Source organism: Equus przewalskii, chromosome 31 (genome assembly GCF_037783145.1).
Source record: "Equus przewalskii isolate Varuska chromosome 31, EquPr2, whole genome shotgun sequence".
NCBI lineage: Eukaryota > Metazoa > Chordata > Mammalia > Perissodactyla > Equidae > Equus > Equus przewalskii.
Genome location: NC_091861.1, coordinates 6,986,395 through 7,005,097, shown reverse-complemented (window position 1 = coordinate 7,005,097; position 18,703 = coordinate 6,986,395). Strand labels below are relative to the sequence as shown.

Here is an 18,703-nt window from a genome sequence, read left to right as displayed (position 1 = left end):
CCTTCCAGACAAGAGCCCTTTTCAAACATCAGGACAGACAAACTGTTTTGAGAAGCAGCCAATACGAGCTGCTAATCCACCACTAGAGAGGGCGAATGGAAAGTTGGAGAACAAAATTGCAGCAACTTTGGCTGTACCGGCTACGCTTCAGGGTTTAAAAAGCAAATGGGAGGAACGGAACAGAGGACTATCTCATTCCCCAGGCCTTCAACTGTAGGCAAGCAGGCAGAAAAATCCAGGCCACGCCTTCAGTGAGAGGCTCTCCACCTGCCCTTTACCGGCATCCCCTTCCAGGTGGACCATCCCTCCTCCGAGGTGCTGTACCCACGCCTGAGGCCCACGTCCCGGCCACAAAATGCCTGGCTGGTTGGGGCCAGATTTTGCATACACATTTGCCTCCTGATCATCAGCGGTGTTTCATGAAAAGAAATGCCTAGTCTTCAAAAATCGACTGTGATTTCTGAAGTGGGAGTCACAGAGAAACACGCTCTGAGGTCCAAAATGCCTTAGGACGTCGAGTAGAAATATAAAGTTCTCAGTTGCTGTGGTTTAAGTCACGGAGGTACAATGACTAGCATCTGCAATTCAAGATGGCATCGGAAGGCTGCCTGCTACAACAAAACGCAGACTTTCCCACGGGGCCGCACGGGGACCCCTTGCACGCTGAACTAGGAAATTCCCCTTGCTCTGGAAAAGCTAAGAGAAAGTCCAGACCTTTTCAGACGTGCTAGCTTCAACTCTTACATCTTCCGTAAGATACTCTGATCCTCCTAAAAGTGAAAACAGTCTAGGGCTGAGATTAACTATGTCATAGAAACAAACTCCTGTCTACTGCCACGGCCTGAGCACAACGTCAGTATGGTGAATCCAAACAGATGAACTTCAAAACGTACCTAAATGTACCTGTACCCGCCGAGACGCACAGCCATTAGGAGGTACCGCCTACTCAGGCGATTCAACCTAATCTAACATTCTGTTATTGAAGAAACCAGTGGCCTAGCTCAAAGCACGGTTTTCATTTGAATTCATACATCAAACTGTATCTTAGTCACTCTGGCCCCACAAATAGTGCAATGTCCCGACTTAACTTACTGAGGCCAGGTGGTTCTTCACCCAACAGAGCCGCCACAACCACATCTACAGGTTTCAGGGCCCTGTCACAGAATCACATCACTCATTTTCCTGGCCTGTTAGTACAGACTGAGTTCACTCGATGACGTCCAAAATGAATCACAGAATTAAGTGTTTCAAATGATCAGACAAAAACTACACTCAGCAGCTCTGTTCGAAATACTCATGAATGTTACCTTCCCAAGAAGCGAGTGGTGACCCACTGGAGGTACCTTTAAAAATTGTTTTTGAAGGTGTGCATGGAAATAGCCATAGCAGCGACTTGGACTCTCCGTCCACGCTGCAAAGGGCACGGTCAGGGCCTAGGCACCTCCCCAGCAAACACCCCTGAAGAGAATCATAAATTGTGACTGCCCCAGGGCCCTGGGCAGAGTCTTCAGAAGGACTCAGTGGAAAGTAAGAAAAACAGGGGCCACATGGGGCATGAAAGCAGTACAAGTTCTAGAAAAATCTCAGGGCAAGACTTACCACTCTGGGCTTCTGCTGGTCCAGGGTATGCAGGAAGGCAGAGTTGGGGTCCAGGCAGCGCTCAGGGTCACTGGAGATGTCCTCCTCCGAGTCGTCATAGGAGGAGGAGAAGCCGGTGGAGGAGGCAGAGGAAGATGACAGTTTCCTCAGGGGCAGGCTGCCCCGAGGGCTTCCTTGCGCCTCCTCCAAGGTCCCATCCTCCTGGGCACCCATGTCTGTAATGATGACGGCAGGTATACTGCCCGGGCTGCAGGCCTCTCTCAGGGAAGGCTTGTCCTTCTGATCTGGGGAGAGCAGCTCTGGGCTGGGGTGGGCGTCTCTGTCCTGCGGCTGGCTTCCCCAAGTCTCCTGGGATTGTACCCCTGTGCCACACGTCCAGGCCAGACTGGCTCCCTCCATGGGGCCGAGCCAAGCCCTGGAGCTCCCAGGCTGCACCCCAACCCTGTCCCCAGGAAGGCAAGCAGGTTCCTTCAGGTCCTTTGCCGATACCCAACAGGGCAAAGGCTCCAGCATCCCACCAGAGGGTATTGCGGCCTCCACCTCCCTGGTCCCTGGCTGCGAGGAGCTGCTGCCCCCAAGCAGGCCCAGTGTCAGAGACCCTTCATCCACTCTGTTGGAGCACTGCTGAGGCTCCCCGACCACCAGGGCCCCACTCTGCACCACGTCAGGGCCTACCAAGCCCAGGTCTCCCGGTGGCCTGAACCAGCTGGGGGCCTCAGAGGGCTCCGAACTTTGCTCATTCACAGTCCTCCCCTCTGGCTTCTCGCCTGCTTCAGGCGCCCCGGAGCCTGGCACGCCACAGGGCAGATTTCCTTTCTCCACCTTTCCAGGGGGCTCTCCACTGCGGGGACCGCCCCTCTCTGAGGCTGGTTTTGTCTCACTGCCCAGAGACTGCCCCTGAGTCTCGACCAGGGCCTCCCGGGGGTGCACACCCCCAAGCTCGCCGGCCCTCTCAGACCGCTCCATGAGGGCAGGGTCGTGTGGACAGTGTGGTCCAGTGGATGTGGCTCTCGCTGCCACTTCTGTGGTCATCACTAAGTCCATTCCCACCAGCTCCAAGGCGGAAGCTTGGCAGCTCTGAGTTCCCAAAGGAGGGGAGACCCTCTTGTCGATTTCCATAGCTATGGGTGAGCCACAGTGGGGTCTGGCAGGACCCCCCTTCTCCATTCTCACCCGAGAGGCTGGGTCCTGAGCCCCTGATCCTGACTGGGTGGCCAGGCCAGGAAAAGGTGCCACTCCCTCCTTGTCCTTCGAGAGGCGTGGGCTGGGGACCCCGCCTCTCCTCCTGGAGTCGGCCTCCGAAGTCTCTGGACAGTGCTCCCCCCAGGACTTTGTCCTTCGTTCGTCGCTCTGAGCCAGGACCCTTCCTGGGGGCTGACTGCTGCTGCGGAAGGGGCTCGGGGAGGGCGAACGAGCCCTGCCCAAACGCGGGCTGCGGGGCGCTTGGATGGCAGAGCTCTGCGCCTGGATGTGCGCCTCAAACATGCCCACCTTCTGGTTCACCTGCACGTTCTGCAGCTCGCGCTGCAGGATTCGCAGCTTCCTCTTGGCCTCTTCTGGCCCGGGAGGGGAGAGGGTACCGGCGGTCACCACCTGCTGCCCGTCCCCTCTCAGGCGACCCGCCCAACTGGGGCTGCCCACGCTGCTGCCGCTGCCGCTGCCGCTGCTACTATTCAGCCTGCGCCGGCCACTCCGCCAGCCCCCGGGGCTCCCGGGCTCCTCGGGCGACAACGACTCGGGTGGGGGGAAGAGGAAAGAGGCGCCTCTCCCGGGGCTGAAAACGCTGCCGGGGCTCAACACGGCCCTCCCCGGCGGCGGGGGCGTCTCGGTGCTGCTGGGCCGGGGACCGCCGCCGCTCTTCCCCTGGTTGGCGCTATTCATGATCACCAGGCTGTTGAGTGCATAGCAGTACATAGCCATAGTACTGGGTCCGCCGCCGCGGCTCCCGTTCCGGCGCCGCCGGCGCCGCCGCCGCCTCCCGCCGCTCCCGGCTCAGCCTCGGAGGCCCGGCGGCCGCGGCTCCGCGCGCGGATGGAGTGGCATGGCCCGGGCGGCGGGCGGGGGGCAAGACCGGGCTCAGCCCCCGCCCAAAGCGCCATAAACAACAGCGCCGCTGTGGAGACACAAGGAGAAAAGTAAGGACCCCGGGAGAGGGAGAGTCGGGGGGGACGGGTCGGGGACCAGGACTGCCCTGGCCCGCGAAACCCCAATCTGCCGGGGACGGGGTGCCGTTGGACGTCTCACCGACAGGGATGGTGCGGCTCGACACAAGCCCCAGGGGCCTCAGTCGCCAGCGCGGTTGTGGGGGCGCGTTTCCCGAGTGCGCTCCCACCCCTCACTCCAGGCTGTGATGCGCTTGGAGGTCCCTTCCAATTCCAAACTCTAAAGATTCGTCTCCAGAGCCACGCGGACGGGCGGGGGACGGGGACGACTACTTGCTTTCTAAGTGTGCAGTGTGCGGGGCGCGGCTGACTCCGCTCCCCGCAAGGGTGAGGACACCCCATCCACCGTCTCCTCGGCCCAAGCTAACACTGGTTATAGCGGGTATAACGGGGCAGCCCCCGCCCTTGGACTTCAGGATCTCCCCGCTCCACCCTCTCTGGCCATCAGGCACCGACTTGGAGGGAACCTGTGCAGGACCTGCCTTCCCCCAGCCGCTGCCTGCACCCGGGGCCGGGAGGGCGCCTGCGAGCCTGCCTTTTACCTTCTGACCCTGGCCTTGGGGCCGTGTCCCTCCGCCTAGGAAGGCCTGGGAACGCTGCGGGGCCAGAGCCGGGGCATTTTTCAGCGTTGGCCTTGTCGCCAGTCCCTAAACAAGTGTGTTTTGTGAGTGTGGGCGCGCCTGCGCGCGCTGGGGACCGAGACGCTGCACGTCCCCTGTACCGGAACCAATACTCGCCGCCCCCTGCGGTCGCCCCCTGCGGAGGGGGTGTGTGTTTGTGTGTGTGTGTGTGTGTGTGTGTTCGCGCGCGCGCGCACAGCGACTCAGCCCTCCGCACGCCGGGTGACCCGGGACGCGCGGCTGCCCCTGCGGGTCCGGGATCCGCGCCCACTCGGAGGAACTCCAGGGCGTGCGAGGGTGCAGCCCGGCAGGAGCCCCAGCTCTGCAAACCTCCCTGGGGCCCGCGCTCGAAACCCCGGGGAGGAGCGGCCGAGTGCACGGCTTCTCTGCATCCTGAGCAGCCTCGCCCGGCGCCACCGGAGCCGCCCGGCGCCCCGAGCCGGGGGACGACCGGAGCGCGCCGGGGGAGGCGGCGCGGAGCCAGCAGCCCGGAAGGCGAGCAGGAGAAACGCCGAAAACTCGTCTCTCCCTCCTCCGCCTGCACCTCGACTCCACGCCACCCCCCCAAAATCAAACCCCCTTCCCCGTCTCCCCAGCCCACCTCTCTGCGCTTTTTCAGAACCCGGAACGCTCAGATTCGCTCCAGAGTGGAGAGCGAGGGGAAAGGGTTCAGAGGCGAGAGCCATTAAAAAGCCACCAAACTTACCTGCAATTTCTCAGATTCCCGGGTCCTGTGCAGACTACATGGCCCGGGGACGCAGACCTCGTAGGAACAAGATGGCTTTAAAAGTAAAAAAGTTCAGAAATTATTTCCTCTCCAAGCGATGGAAGACAAAAAAGGGGAGCGCGAAAGAATGGAAAATGCTCCTCGGCAGGGGCCGGGCGAGCCGGCCCTGCACGCCCTTCTCGGCGGTGGAGATACTGCCCCTGTCAGTGTCTGCTCTGGCTACTTCAGTGTTTGTTCAATGTGCGATTAAAAAAAAAAAAAGTTGGGGTGGGGGGGGAGAAGGTTGGTGTGGAGGAGGGAGGAGGGAGAAGGGAGGAGGCGGGGGCTCGGGGGAGGAAAGCAGGAAGGAAGTTGTGAGCCTGTCTGGGGTTGAACTCAGCGGAACAAGTTTTTCTTTTCTTCTTTTTTTTTCTATTGCTTGGCAAGACCGAGGGAGGGAAACACTTAAAAAAAAAAGTTTCCATTGTTAGCTAACAAAAAAAAAAAGCCTTTTAACTTCTGCGGGTTAAAGATATACGATCCATTTTCCACCCCTCCATCAAGCCTTGCTGATGCCTAGCTTTATGAAACTATCTTTTGAAAAATGTTTTTAATAAAGTTTTGAGTGTGCATTTCAAGCAAAGCAGATCATAGGGACCATTTTAGCATGTAAAACCGGCTGAAGTTCTACATAAACGGTTTGTGTTCTTGTACACAAATATGCAAACTCAGAGAAGGTGCTTTGTGGGCGCCTCGTTGCAAAGTTGCAGATTTTAAATGCATCACGGTGGTATTTTGGAAGACTGGTTGGGCTGAGAGCTGTTGACGGTTTTGCAGTGCAATTGCTGGTTGTATAAACATGCCTTTACGTTGCACGTTTACCTGTTACTAAATGCACACAGCAAATGTGACATTGGCATATTTTTGCACTTTATTCTCAAAGTTATTTTAAGAAAAAGAGTAGTCCTGGAAGTAAGAATTGCCTGAGACCCCTTGCTTAGTCTCCTGTAGCTGGACCATTTTCAAGAGCTTTTTCCTCTCATATCTGCAAAAAATAGGGAGGGTGCATGGCCAATACTCCTGCGGGCGTGGGGGAACCCTGCCCCCTTTTAAATTCTGGTGCTGCAAGTGTGTTTTGCATAATTCCCTAAATCCTAAACTGCAGCATTTGGTGGAAAGAGGGAAAATGCAACTGCCAGGCTCAGGTGATTTAAAAATCTAAAGCCCGAATTAATCCTTATATTTCCATTAGCTAAAATTTAGATGGAAATTTTCGCTTTGCTTGTAGCCAACCCGTTTCTTGCTTGTTTATGTAACTTTACTGTTTCAGTGAGCAAAGCAATGTGCTGCTCAATCAGGAAAAGACCTTCCAGCTAAGAACTCCTAGGAATCAGACCCTGTTGAGTTCTTTCTAATTTTTTTTAAACATGCCATGAAAAGATTGAGCCTAATTCCTCTCCCACCCCCAATGGGGCTAAAAAGAAGAGCCCAGAGTTTATTCAGGTGTCGACTCAGGATCTGGGCGGTTGCTAAGGCAGAGAAGCCGGCTCTCTCTTTGCCCCTAATTCGCTTCCCTAGTGGCAAGAAAGAGGAGCTGCCATTTCCCAGGAGTTTATTTCTGACTATTCTAGGAGATGTAAACGCTCATGTCATGTGTCATGGTGGAAGCAACTGGAGGACCTAGCAATGCCTACAGTGAACACAGAAACGTAGCTGCCCAGCCCCTGGGAAATCTCGCTGTCACCTCATGGCCAGACATCATCGGCCTTCCCTTCCCCAAAGTTAAGAAATTCGGGCTTCCTGAATATACAGTCAGCCTGAAGAATTCTTGCTCAGAAGGCAGCCAGCAGCTGGGCAGGTATGGCTTGCAGAAGAGATTCCTGCCTTGGGCCGAAGGTAGCACTAGACGATAATTCTACCAGTCTCAAATTCCACCAAGAGCCACAGGGATTGGGGAAAAGATGGAGCAAAACCTGTATCTGGAAGCCAGCCTGGTTGGAACACGTCCTGAAGCAGAATCTAGTTGCCTTCCATGACTTTAAATGATAGAAGAAAAAAATTCTATAGCACTTATTAGCCAGGCACTATTCTAAGCGCATTATCAATGTTTATACAGCTTAATCCTCATAACAACCCTACGTGATAGATACTATTATTACCCCCATTTTACAGATGAAGAAGTTAAATCACAAAGCAGTGAGTAATTTTCCCGAAATCCCACAGCCAGTAAATGGTAAGGCTAGGATTTGAACCCGTGCAGTCTGTGTCCAGAAGCCATGCTTATCACTATTTCTCCATATTCTATACTAGTTCTCCATAACTGTAGGGAAAGTTTTCCTAACTTTTCAGCTTTCCCATTTTTCCACTTTGAAATGGAATTTTAAAAATCATCGCTATGAAACTAAGAATAGAAGGGAACTTCCTCACCATGATAAAGGGCATCTATGAAAAAACCTACAGCTAACGTCATACTTAATGGTGAAGGACTGACGACTGGCCCCCTAAGATCAAGAACAAAGTAAGGATGTCTGCTCTTGCCGCTTCTATTCAATATTGTACTGGAAGTCCTAGTCAGAGCAATTAGACGAGAAAAAGAAATAAAAGGCATCCAGATGGGAAAGGAAGAAGTAAAACCATATTTACAGATGATATGATTGTTTTGTGGAAAACCTAAGGAGTCTACAAAAAAGCTACTAAAACTAATAAGTGAGTTTAGCAAGTGTATTAGTTTGCTAGGGCTGCTGTAACGAAGTACCCCAGACTGGGTGGCTTAAACAAGAGAGATTTATTTTCTGACAATTCTGGAGGCAAGCAGTCTGAGATGAAGGTGTCGGCAGGTTTAGTTTCTTCTGAGGCCTCTCTCCTTGGCTTACGGATGCCCATCTTCTCCCCGTGTCTTCACATGGTCTTCTCTGTGTGTGTGTCTGTGTACTAATCTCCTCCTCTTATAAGGACATCAATCATATTAGATTAGAACCCACCTAATTTTAACCTAATTACCTCTTTAATGACCCTATCTGCAGATACAGTCACATTCTAAGGTACTGGGAATTAGGACTTCAACACATAAATTTTGAGGGTACACAATTTAGCCTGTAACAGCAAGGTTGCAGGATACGAGATCAATATACCAAAATCAATTGTGTTTCTATATATTAGCAATGAACAATCAGAAATCAAAATTTTAAAAATAATATTTATAATAGCATCAAAAACTATGAAATACTTAGAGGTAAACAGGACAAAAGATGTGTAAGACCGTAGAGTGAAAACTACAAAACATTAGCAAGAAAGAGAAGTCCTAAATAAATGGAGCGATATACCATGTTCATGAATTGGAGGACTCAATATTGTTGAGATGTCAATTCTCCCCAAACTGATCTATAGATTCAATACAATCACAATCAATATCTTAGCACGTTTTTATTTTTGTATAAATTGACAAGCTGATTCTAAACTTCATAGGAAAATACAAAGGATCTAGAATAGCCAAAACAGCTTTGAAAAGAACAAAGTGGAAAGATTAACACTATCTGATTTCAAGACTTATTATAAAGATAGACTAATGAAGACAACGTGGTACCGGCATAAAATTAGACAAATAGACCAGTGTGACAGAATATAGAGTCCAGAAATAGACTGATATATACATATTTGGACAATTGATTTTTCACCCAGGTGCAGAAAAGTGGAGAAAGGAATCTTTTGACAAATGGTGCTTTAACAATTGGATATTCATATGAAAAGAGAAAAAAAACTTCAATCCATATCTTGCACCGTATACAAAAATTAATGAGCCCGATGGCTCATAGATCTAAGCACAAAATCTAAAACTAAAGCTATTATAAGAAAACATAAGAGAAAATCTTTGGGACTTTCGGTTAAGCAAATATTTCTTAGATATGACACTGAAAGCATAATCCACAAAAGGAAAATTTTGACAAATTGGACCACACTAAAACTTAAAACCTCTGCTCTTCTGAAGAGAATGAAAAGCCAAGCTACAGACAGGGAGAAAATATATGCAAAATGTGTATTTGTATAAGGACTTGTGTCTAGAATGTATGAGGAACTCGTAAAATTCAATAATAAGAGAACAACTCAGTAAAAAAATGGGCAGAAGATTTGAGCAGATGCTTCACCAAAGAGGTATAGAAGTGGCAAAGAGGCATTTGAAAAGATGCTCAACATCATCAGTCAGTAGGAAAATGCAAATTAAACCACAATTAAACGCCATTACACACCTATTAGAATGGTTAAAATTTTAAAAACTTACTTGGCAAGGATGTGGGGAACTGAGCTCTCATACACAGCTAGGAGGAACATAAAATAATATAACCACTTTGGAAAACAGGTGGACAGTTTCTTAAAAAGTTAAACATGTACCTACCATATGACCCAATGCTTCCATTCCTAGGTATCAACTCTGGAGAAGTGACAGCATATGTTCAAACAAAGATGTGTACACAAATGTTCATAACAGCTTTATTCGAGTTAGTCAAAAACAGGAAACAACCCAAAGGTCCATCAACGTGTGAATGGATAAACAAATTGTGGTGTATCTACACAATGGGTTACTGCTCATCAACAAAAGGAAATGAACTATTGATATACACACAGCAAGGAGGAAGCTCAACAGAATTATGCTGAGTGAAGGAAGCTAGACACAAAAGAGTATCTACTGTATAATTCCATTGATAGAATATTCTAGAAAACGCAAACTCATCCATAATAACAGAAAGCAGATTGGTGACTGAAAATAGAGAGCTGTGGGGAGGGGTGGGAGATAGGGAAGACAAAGAGGCGTGAGGAAACTTCTGGTGATGATGGATATGTTCACTATCTTGATTGTAGTGATGATTTCACATGTGTATACATAGGCGAAAACTTATCAAATTATAAAATGTTAAATATGTACACTTTATTGTATATCAATTACAACTTAAATATGTTTTAAAAAAAATAGCTATGGACAGATACAGCCTTTGATGAGGATGTTATGGGCGCCCGTCCTAGTGCCAAGCACAGTGCCTGACATATAATATCACTTCTGGGTAAAATATGACATCGTTCATTCAGTGACTCCTTATGAGTTTCATGGACTAGCTCTGTGTCCCTTTCCCCATCATATATAACAGTTAACTTATTTGCCGCACTCTATAATAATCCTCAATCTTCCTGTCTTTGTTCCCTCCTAGGTAGTGAGCTCTTTGAGGAGAGGACCCTGATTTATCTTTCTAGCCTTAGATTTTAGCCCCACACAAAATAGATCTATATGTGTCTATTAAATCGAAAAAATAGACAGATGAATCAAGCCATCAACCAAATCACTACGGAAAAGAACCAAGCAATCAGCACCATCAGGAAAGCCGCCTTTCCTATTTCCCAGACAGTAGGAAGTACCTCCCACCATGCTTGGCTGCTATGAGCAGGGCATGGAGGGAGCCAATGATGGAGGTCTCCATCTTTCTTTCCTTCGTCCTCACTCCTAGCTTGAAATCTTAGTTCTGAAGCTCCCTGGACACCATGAGCCCAAGCCGAAACATCTCCCTAAGGGAGGTTACCACACTCTCTCCTATCTAGCACAGATGAAGGTCCCCAGCAAGGAAGTGGCTTTGGACTACCTTTGGCCCCCCTGGACCCCCCTTCACTTGTCTCCCTCACCTTCCCCTTGATCTGGGTAAAGCAGTAGATTATTCACTCCTTCCTTCAAGTACCGTGTGTCAGGCCTGTGGCAGCTGCTGGGGACCGGGCGGTGAAGAAATCCCTGCCCCCCAGGCGGGAGGGGGACCAATGAGGGCATCAAGAACTGGCTGAGCCCTCCTTTCAGTGCTGCCGAGGAGGAGGGCGAGAGGGAGACACCGCGTAGTTAGATGTGAGGTTCCTACAGACCCTTCCATTTACCATAGCCGTGTGTCCTTGGGCAAGTACTGAAACTCCCTGAGCCTTGGTTTTGAGCTCTGTAAAACGGCAAGCATCACAATACCGTCCTCCACAGCGTTCTTGTGAAGGCCTGTTAGACAACGCACGGTTAAGCACTCCACAGGATATGCTTTCTTAAAAAGGAGCTCTCAACCCCCTAGCATCTCATACCAAAAAGATCCAAGACTTAGTCGGTCTAAGACTCTGCAGGTACTCAATGAATAGTTGCTTCCAGAATGAGCTTCAGCACCCAGAGACCCTTCCTTCCTGTGCCGCTCTGGTCTCCTGGTGTGGCACCAACAATGGTGGAGGGGTCTGTGGTCCTACAGGGCAGTTCCTCTTTGCTCCATCTTCGGAAACTCTGAAGTCTAATGACACCTAGATGCCTGTGCTCACATTCAGGCCCGTAAAACCACAGGAGAGATGCCTGTTCGCAGCCCACGGGCCCTTCCAAGTGAATCTGCCTGCCCTGTTCCCTGACTGGAAACGCTGGATGTCAAAGGACCTCTCTGGGCCCATTGCTAATGAGACCAACATGGACAGCTAATCCACAGGCTGGCGAAAGACTCAGCATGAAAACATGAGGCAGTCAATTGGATTCTCCTCATGGGGCTTTGGAATCCTCATTACAGGAACTTAACGATCACGTGATAGACTTGGACTCATGAAGCAGGTATGAGAGCTGTAAAGGAGTATCCAGGGAGGAGCGAAGGATTTCTAGGTAGGCAGAGTGGGGAGTGCAAAACAGATGTGTCCAGACAAGAGGAACCACAGCGCCTGAGGCAAGCCGTGGAGGGAGAAAGGCAGGGAGTCGCCTCGCTTGCTGGTGGCTTCCCAGATCCCCTTCCCGTGAGGCTGGCAGCTTCTCTGTCTGCTCTTAGATTATGTGAGCAGCCATGGCGTTTCTACGAACAACCCCACCCTCTCCCAGCCACCTAATACCTTGTCTTACACAGAAATATTTACTCACAATTAATTCCTTAATCTTTTTAAAAAACTATTTTTAAAAAGACAGCCTTATTTGTTTTAAACACACATACACTGTCTTGCTGTCCTCTGCCACTGCTAATGGGTGACAGAATCTGGCAGAGCAAAATGCAAATAGCAAATGTTATGATTTTAGGTTAATATGAAGAAGAAGTTCATCCCAATATACACCTCCTCCGGCCCCCATCCTGGTTAGATGTCCTCCTGGGCACATCCCATAGTCCTGGGGCTTCGCTGTATTATAATAGCTCATTCTTCATTTATCCATTCACCCATCAAACGTTTACTAAACACCCCCTACTACACATTCCATTGGCACCTTTTGCCTCCTTCTCTTTGAGGCAGGGAATAATGATGCCTTACTCGCATCTGCATCTGCAGTCCTGATGTCGAGAAGGCACTTGATAAACGTGTTGAAGGTCAATGTCTCCAACTCAGGCAGAAGGACCGTCTACCTCTCCTAACTCCAGAGAGCGTTTTGAGGCGGTATTGGAAAGGCAACACCAAGCTGATTGGAAATATTCGGGCAGCAAAACATAAGACACTTACAGGTATCCCTCATTTACATGTGGACACCGAAACGATCATCCAGTTTCAAACTGACTTTTCAGCCACTTGAATAACAGACTTTTGCACAGTTTGATTGGCCCTCTTGCAAATCTGACTCAAGCCCTGAGACCCAAAAGCTGTGGATGGGCCATCATCTGAGCCAGTGGTTTTTATATTTTTTTTTTTCATTGTCTGGGATCAAGCATGAACTGATAAGACATGGATTGAAAGATGTGCTCCTGCTTTTGATGTCAAAATCTGACCTTAGCCAACTTAAACATGCATGTGGAAACGTGGTGTCAAGACTTTAATTTCAAACCGAGTCATTTGCTGTCAGTTTAAGGTATTAGCTCTACGGTTTTGCACCATACGCAGCCCTTCTCCAGGGATCCCCTCCCACACGCTGGGCCTCTTTGTGATTGAAAAGGGGGCTACTGTTGTAAAGCTGAAACAGTGAAAGGGTGGGGAGCAGCCCCAGCATCTAGACCCCTTCCATGCCCCCTTCTCTGGATAACTGGATTTGTGTGACATCTATGGACCCCCCCAGGGAAAAAATTAAGTGGTAAGAAAGAGCATCAAGGACATGTAATTTACATGAACTATGCAAGACATTTTCTTTGAGGTTTTGACATAGTTGGCCTTGGGTTTGAGTGGTCTTAATCAGCAAGTCTGGGAGAGCCACAAAGAGCCTTTGAGTCAAACTTGTCCTGGCATTTAATATTTTAGGAACAGGAAGGAAATGTAAAGTTTACATACTGGGTCTTTAAAGACAAGTCTTAGAAAAGGTCACTACGTAATGTTTGAATACACAATAGACAGCTATCTCCAGCAGAAAGAGGAAGTCTCTTGGGCCTCCCATTTCTCCTGTCCCTCACAGTAAAGAAACAGTATTAGCAACATGAGATTATATCTCTAGTGCTTGCAAACCGCCCTCCAGCAACACTCCAGGTGGCTACAGAACTTCTCCTGTCTACCCGCTGCTGCAGCCTGTAGAGCACTCTTTTGACCCGTGAGTGCCTCGTTTCAGCCTCTCATATTATTATTATTAACATCGTTTCTCTATTCATCAAACCATTCCCGAGTTTTCCAGGCAGGGAGAGGGGGAAGAGAAGGACGTGAAGGGGATAAGAAGGACAGAAGTAGATGAAGTTCCTCAGAGAACTCAGAGAGGAAGGGGAGCCGAGCTTGAAAATAATGATAGTTCAGTGTGATACATGGTACAACAGCATCCAAAGTACCAGGAGAGCACAGTGGCAGCTGCCCTTGGGCTGGGGAGGAGGTAGAAGGCTTCCGGAGAGGGCAGTGTTCGAGCTGGGCCATATAGGGTAAGTGGGAACTCACAGAGGGAAGAAGAGAGAGTCTTCTAGGCAGGGGCTCATGTGCAAGTGCTCTGACCCATGGAGGAGCAGATGGAAGGGCGGCGACTTGGTGCGGCTGGAGCACAGGGTGGGAGGGGTCAGTAAAGGGAGGAAGAGCCTGCAGTAGCAGTTTGGGGACCTGTGGTGAAGGTCCTTGAATCCAATCCTAGATGGTTTGGATTTTTATTAAAAATGATAGGGAGTCCCTGAGAAGTTTGAAGCAGAGAGTGACAATTAAATTAGCACTTCAGGACAATCTCTCTGAGGTGTTGGGAGGATATGTTGAGGAGAAAGAGACAGAGACAGCTGGGTGGGGCACAAGGATTCCTAGAGCTCCTGTGCTGGGCACTAGGACTTTAAAGATGACTAGAACACCATCTCCGCCTTTCAGGGGCTTACAACCAAGGGAGTGTGTTAATTACCTGTTGCTGTAATAGATTACCAAAAACTTAGTGGCTTAAAACAACCCTTATTTGTGACCTCACGGTTTATATGGATGCAGTGTGGCTTAGCTGGGTCCTGTGCTGCAGGCCACCATCAAGGTGTCGGTCAGAGCCAGGGTTGCATCTGAGGCTCGACTGGGAAAGGACCTGCTTCAAAGCTCACATTGTTGGCAAGATTCAGCTCCTGGCTGGCATTGGCCAGAGGCTGCCCTCAGTTCTTTGCCATGCGGACCTCCTTGGCATGACCACTTGCTTCGTTAAAACACGTGAGCTAAGAAGGGTAGAGAGAGTCTGCTAGCCAGACAGAAGCTGCAACCTTATATAACAATCACAGCAGTGATAACCCGTCACCTTTGTATATTCTATTGCTTAGAAGCAAACCCCGGGTCCCACCCACACTCGAGGGGAGGGGATACACTGGGGCATGAACACCTGTAGGCAGGAATACTTTGGGGCCATTTTAGAGTCTGTCTCTAGAAAGGAGGACAGATCTTAAACTATCTCAGAAAAATCAGGCAACAATAAGGTGGGGTAGTCTCAGGGGGCTGTGAGATCAGAGAGGTTACCTGGACCGCTCCGGCAGCTCAGGGGATGTCTCCTCAAGGAGCTCAATTAGGAGGTTATTGCTGTGGTCCTCTGAGATGTTGATACCTGAACTTTCCCTATTCATCATTTTATTCTTACTATCTGTAGGGTCCTTTAGTTGAAAAGTCTGTGACGGACACAGGTTTGAATCCCTGCTCTGCCCTTTACAGCTGTGTGAATTTGGGAGTTAGGAAGCCTCTCTGAGTATCAGTTTCCTAATCTGCAAAATAGAGATACTGCTGCTTACCCTGAAGGGCTCTTGAGAGATGAAATGAGATGGCACATGTAAAAGAATCTAGCAGCGGCCCTGCCACATCCAAACTTTGCCAGTAACTAAGGCCACATCATAACTAAGGCTAGTGGTGCAGGCCCCAATGGACGTTAAGGCCTGTTCAAGGTCATATACAAGGTAAGCCCTGGCTGTGACAGAGCCTGCACTTCAGGCTTCTCCTTAGACGGCTATGACCAAGACTCTCACAGAAACACCCAACATCAAGGCCGCCTCAGTGGTCAAAATAGGAGCCCCTTGTGCCTTCATGGTGTGGACACTCCATTCTTATGGTAACTAGCTGATAAACACTTGCTGACTACCTTCCAGGACCTGGGCTCCAGGGCCGCAGCCTCCTCTCTGGAAGCTCTGCCAGGGCCCTTTAACAGGCAGGTCCCCTCCACCCTAAAGAGCCCCTCTAGCTCCAGCATTCTTGCAATGGTTTGGCACAGCCGGGCACATGCTTGGCTTGGAGGGATAGGAAGCCTTGTTCAAGGTGGATGACATCTGTAAGACCAACACAATGGACCTCGATATAGTTGAAGTTCTGTCAAGGTCATTCCACCTTTCTCTGAACAATCTTATACACCAAAATGACAGGTGAGCTCCTACCGCCCCATCCCAGGTTCCAGAGTCCACAGCCTCGGACACTGGACTTGACTTCCGTACATCTCTCCATCTTTCTTATTCTATCACCTAATTACAACTCTCTTCGTTTACTCTTCTCTGCAGTCCACAGCCCCGCAGAAAAGAAGACCTTGGATTGCTTTTAAAAGTACTTATTAGGTGGGTGGAGGGCAAAAAGTGTAAAGCGGCACATATGTATGGTGACCAGTGGAAACTATACTTTTGGTGTTGAACACGATGCAGTTCACGATACAGAAGCTGAAATATAATGATGTACACCTGAAATTTACACAATGCCGTAAGTTAATGTGACCTCAAAAAATTAAAAAAATTTTAAAAAGTATTTATTATGTGCCTAGCTCTGTGCCAAACAAAAACGCATGATTAAGGATGGAAAGCTGGGGCCAACAAGCTGGGGATGGGTGCTTCTCAGGCCTGGCTTTGCTTTTGCATCAGAGAGGCGATGGGCTCCCCACAAAGGCGGAGCTCAGGAGACAGAGCTGGGGCCGGGCTGGTATCCTCCTCCTCAGTCTGGTCTCCTGAGGGAGGTCCAGTGGTTGTCACTCTGAGACTCTCTTCAAAGAGCTTGGAAATACAGCTCTAGAGGGGCATCCTGCAGAGGGCTCCTGGGGCGTGAATGCTTGGGTTCAAAGCTTCCCATCCAAATTCTGTCCCTAGGTGGTGAGAAAGCCACCAACTTGGATGGCTCACATCGTGTGGAGGGAATCCAGCTGGAGAAGACTCCTGAATGCCCCATGTATAACAACTTCCAAACTAGACATCTTGTCCACAGAGCAGACACTGAAAACCTCGAAGATGAACGACTTCAAACTGTGAGACGCAAAGAATGCCGAATTGCTCAATCAACGTAAGGTAGACCGTCAGTGGCTAGGAAGGCTTCCGTGAGGCCACGGCTTCTCCTATGGGGTTCCCCCCGTCTCAGCAGTGGTGGAGGGCTCCCACCCTCTGTTGTACTGGTGCTTATTGCTATGGGGTAGCACAGAGCAGAGCCCTGTAGTGTGGTCAGGATGCTTAATGGCAAGCAACAGAAATGGAGTTTCACTTGTATAAGCAGAAGATACATTTACGATAAAGGATATTGGGGCGCTCGTAAAATCACCAAGAATGCCAGAAAGTCAGGCTTGAGAGATGGAGCAAGAAAGAGCAAGGCTCCTGAGCCCAGAGAATGGGTCCAGTGCCACACGTGGCATTGTCAACACAGCTCGTGCTGCGGCCCCTGCTACTCCTGGAGCCAGGATGTGGCCACCACTGCTGCCACCATCACGACCAAGGTGGCTTCTCCATGCCCTGCTTCTGTGTGTGGAAGCCCAGTGGGTGTGTCTGATAGACTGAACCTAGTTGGGCATCTGTGCAGCCCCACAAGGGAAGCTGGGGACAGGAGCAGCTGGGGCTCAGAGGCTGGGCGGCTAAGCAACCATTGGTGTCCTTTGGAGCCCTGGGCTCATTTCCAGCTCTCACAGGACCTTCTCTCTTTAAATAATTAAACGTAAAAAGGGAAGAAGACAAATTCATTCCAAAAACTGTTATTGAGCCACCATATGTCAGGCAGTGTTCTAGACTGAGGATGGAGCAGGGGGCAAAACAGACACAATCCTTGACCCGGGAGAGATCACACTTTCGTGGGAGGCAGGGAGTAACAGACTCTGTGTGTGTGTGTGTGTGTGTATGCGTGAGTGTGTGTTGGTGTTGATAAGTGCTGTGATTCCCTCTAAGATGACATTGGGGCAGGGATCTGAAGGAAGGGAGGGAGCCAGGGCCTCGCTGGGGAAGAATGTTACCGACAGAGGAGACAGCTCGTGCAAAGGGCCTGAAGCAGGGGCATGCCTGGGCGTTCAAGGAACAAAACAGCCCTTGTGGCTAGGGCAGGGTGAGTGAGGGGAGGGTTGGAAGAAAGAAGGTCAGGGAGCGAGGAAAGATTTTACCCAGCACAAGGAGGGGAGCTGTGAGAAGGTTCTGAATGGAGAAGTGAAGTAACACGACTCCCATTTTGGAAGGAGCCCTCTGGCTGCTGGTGGAGAACAGACTGCAGAGGGCAGGGCTGCAGGCAGGGAGAGCACTCAGGAGGCAGGCACAGTCACCCAGGCTGGAGGGCAGAGGTGGCACCGGGGGAGAACGGCCGTGGTGAGAAGGAGGCAGATTCCGGAAGCGTCCTGAAGGTGGAGTCGTCAGGATTTGATGGATGTTTCATTCTCTCTCTCATACACACAGACACACACACACACACACAGAGACACACATACACACATATACACACACAGACACACACATATACATACACACACATATACATTTTTATGCATATACATGTGTGTGTATATTTAGGCAAAACAAGAAAATCTAATTCTAAGAGTGCTATTCAAAAGTTAACATTACGTAGTAAAATAAAGATAAGAAAGAGAGATCAGTCCAGTTAGTAAGCTAGGAACTGATTAGCACACGCTCCCAATGCAGGCCCACCGGGTAGTACTAATCATAACGATATTTACGTTGTTTGAGTGCTCCCTAGGTTCCCGGTGCTGTTCCGAGCCCTGTACCTGTGTCATTCACATGTATGAGTCATTTGATTGTCACAGCTCTGCCACAAGGTAGACAACATTCTTTTTTTTTTTTTTTTTTTTTTTTTTTAAAGATTTTATTTTTTTCTTTTTTCTCCCCAAAGCCCTCCGGTACATAGTTGTGTATTCTTCGTTGTGGGTTCTTCTAGTTGTGGCATGTGGGACGCTGCCTCAGCGTGGTCTGATGAGCAGTGCCATGTCCGCGCCCAGGATTCGAACCAGCGAAACACTGGGCCACCTGCAGCGGAGCGCGCGAACTTAACCACTCGGCCACGGGGCCAGCCCCTAGACAACATTCTTA

General features: G+C 49.7%; 1 protein-coding gene and 1 long non-coding RNA gene across 2 annotated transcripts in view; one reads left to right on the top strand and one right to left on the bottom strand.

Annotated features, from left to right (window-relative positions):
* The window catches only part of ITPKB (inositol-trisphosphate 3-kinase B), a 96,112-nt gene extending 92,593 nt beyond the window's left edge, over positions 1-3,519 (bottom strand). The window contains exon 1 of the mRNA XM_008540700.2: positions 1,600-3,519. Within this exon, the coding sequence (XP_008538922.2) occupies positions 1,600-3,519 (1,920 nt within the window). The remainder of the gene's footprint in view (positions 1-1,599) is intronic.
* Positions 3,520-3,594: 75 nt separating this feature from the next.
* On the top strand, positions 3,595-18,441 carry LOC139080697 (uncharacterized). The gene is made up of 3 exons (XR_011535412.1): positions 3,595-3,734; positions 15,932-16,124; positions 16,505-18,441. It is a non-coding gene; the product is annotated as an uncharacterized lncRNA (long non-coding RNA).
* Positions 18,442-18,703: the final 262 nt, after the last annotated feature.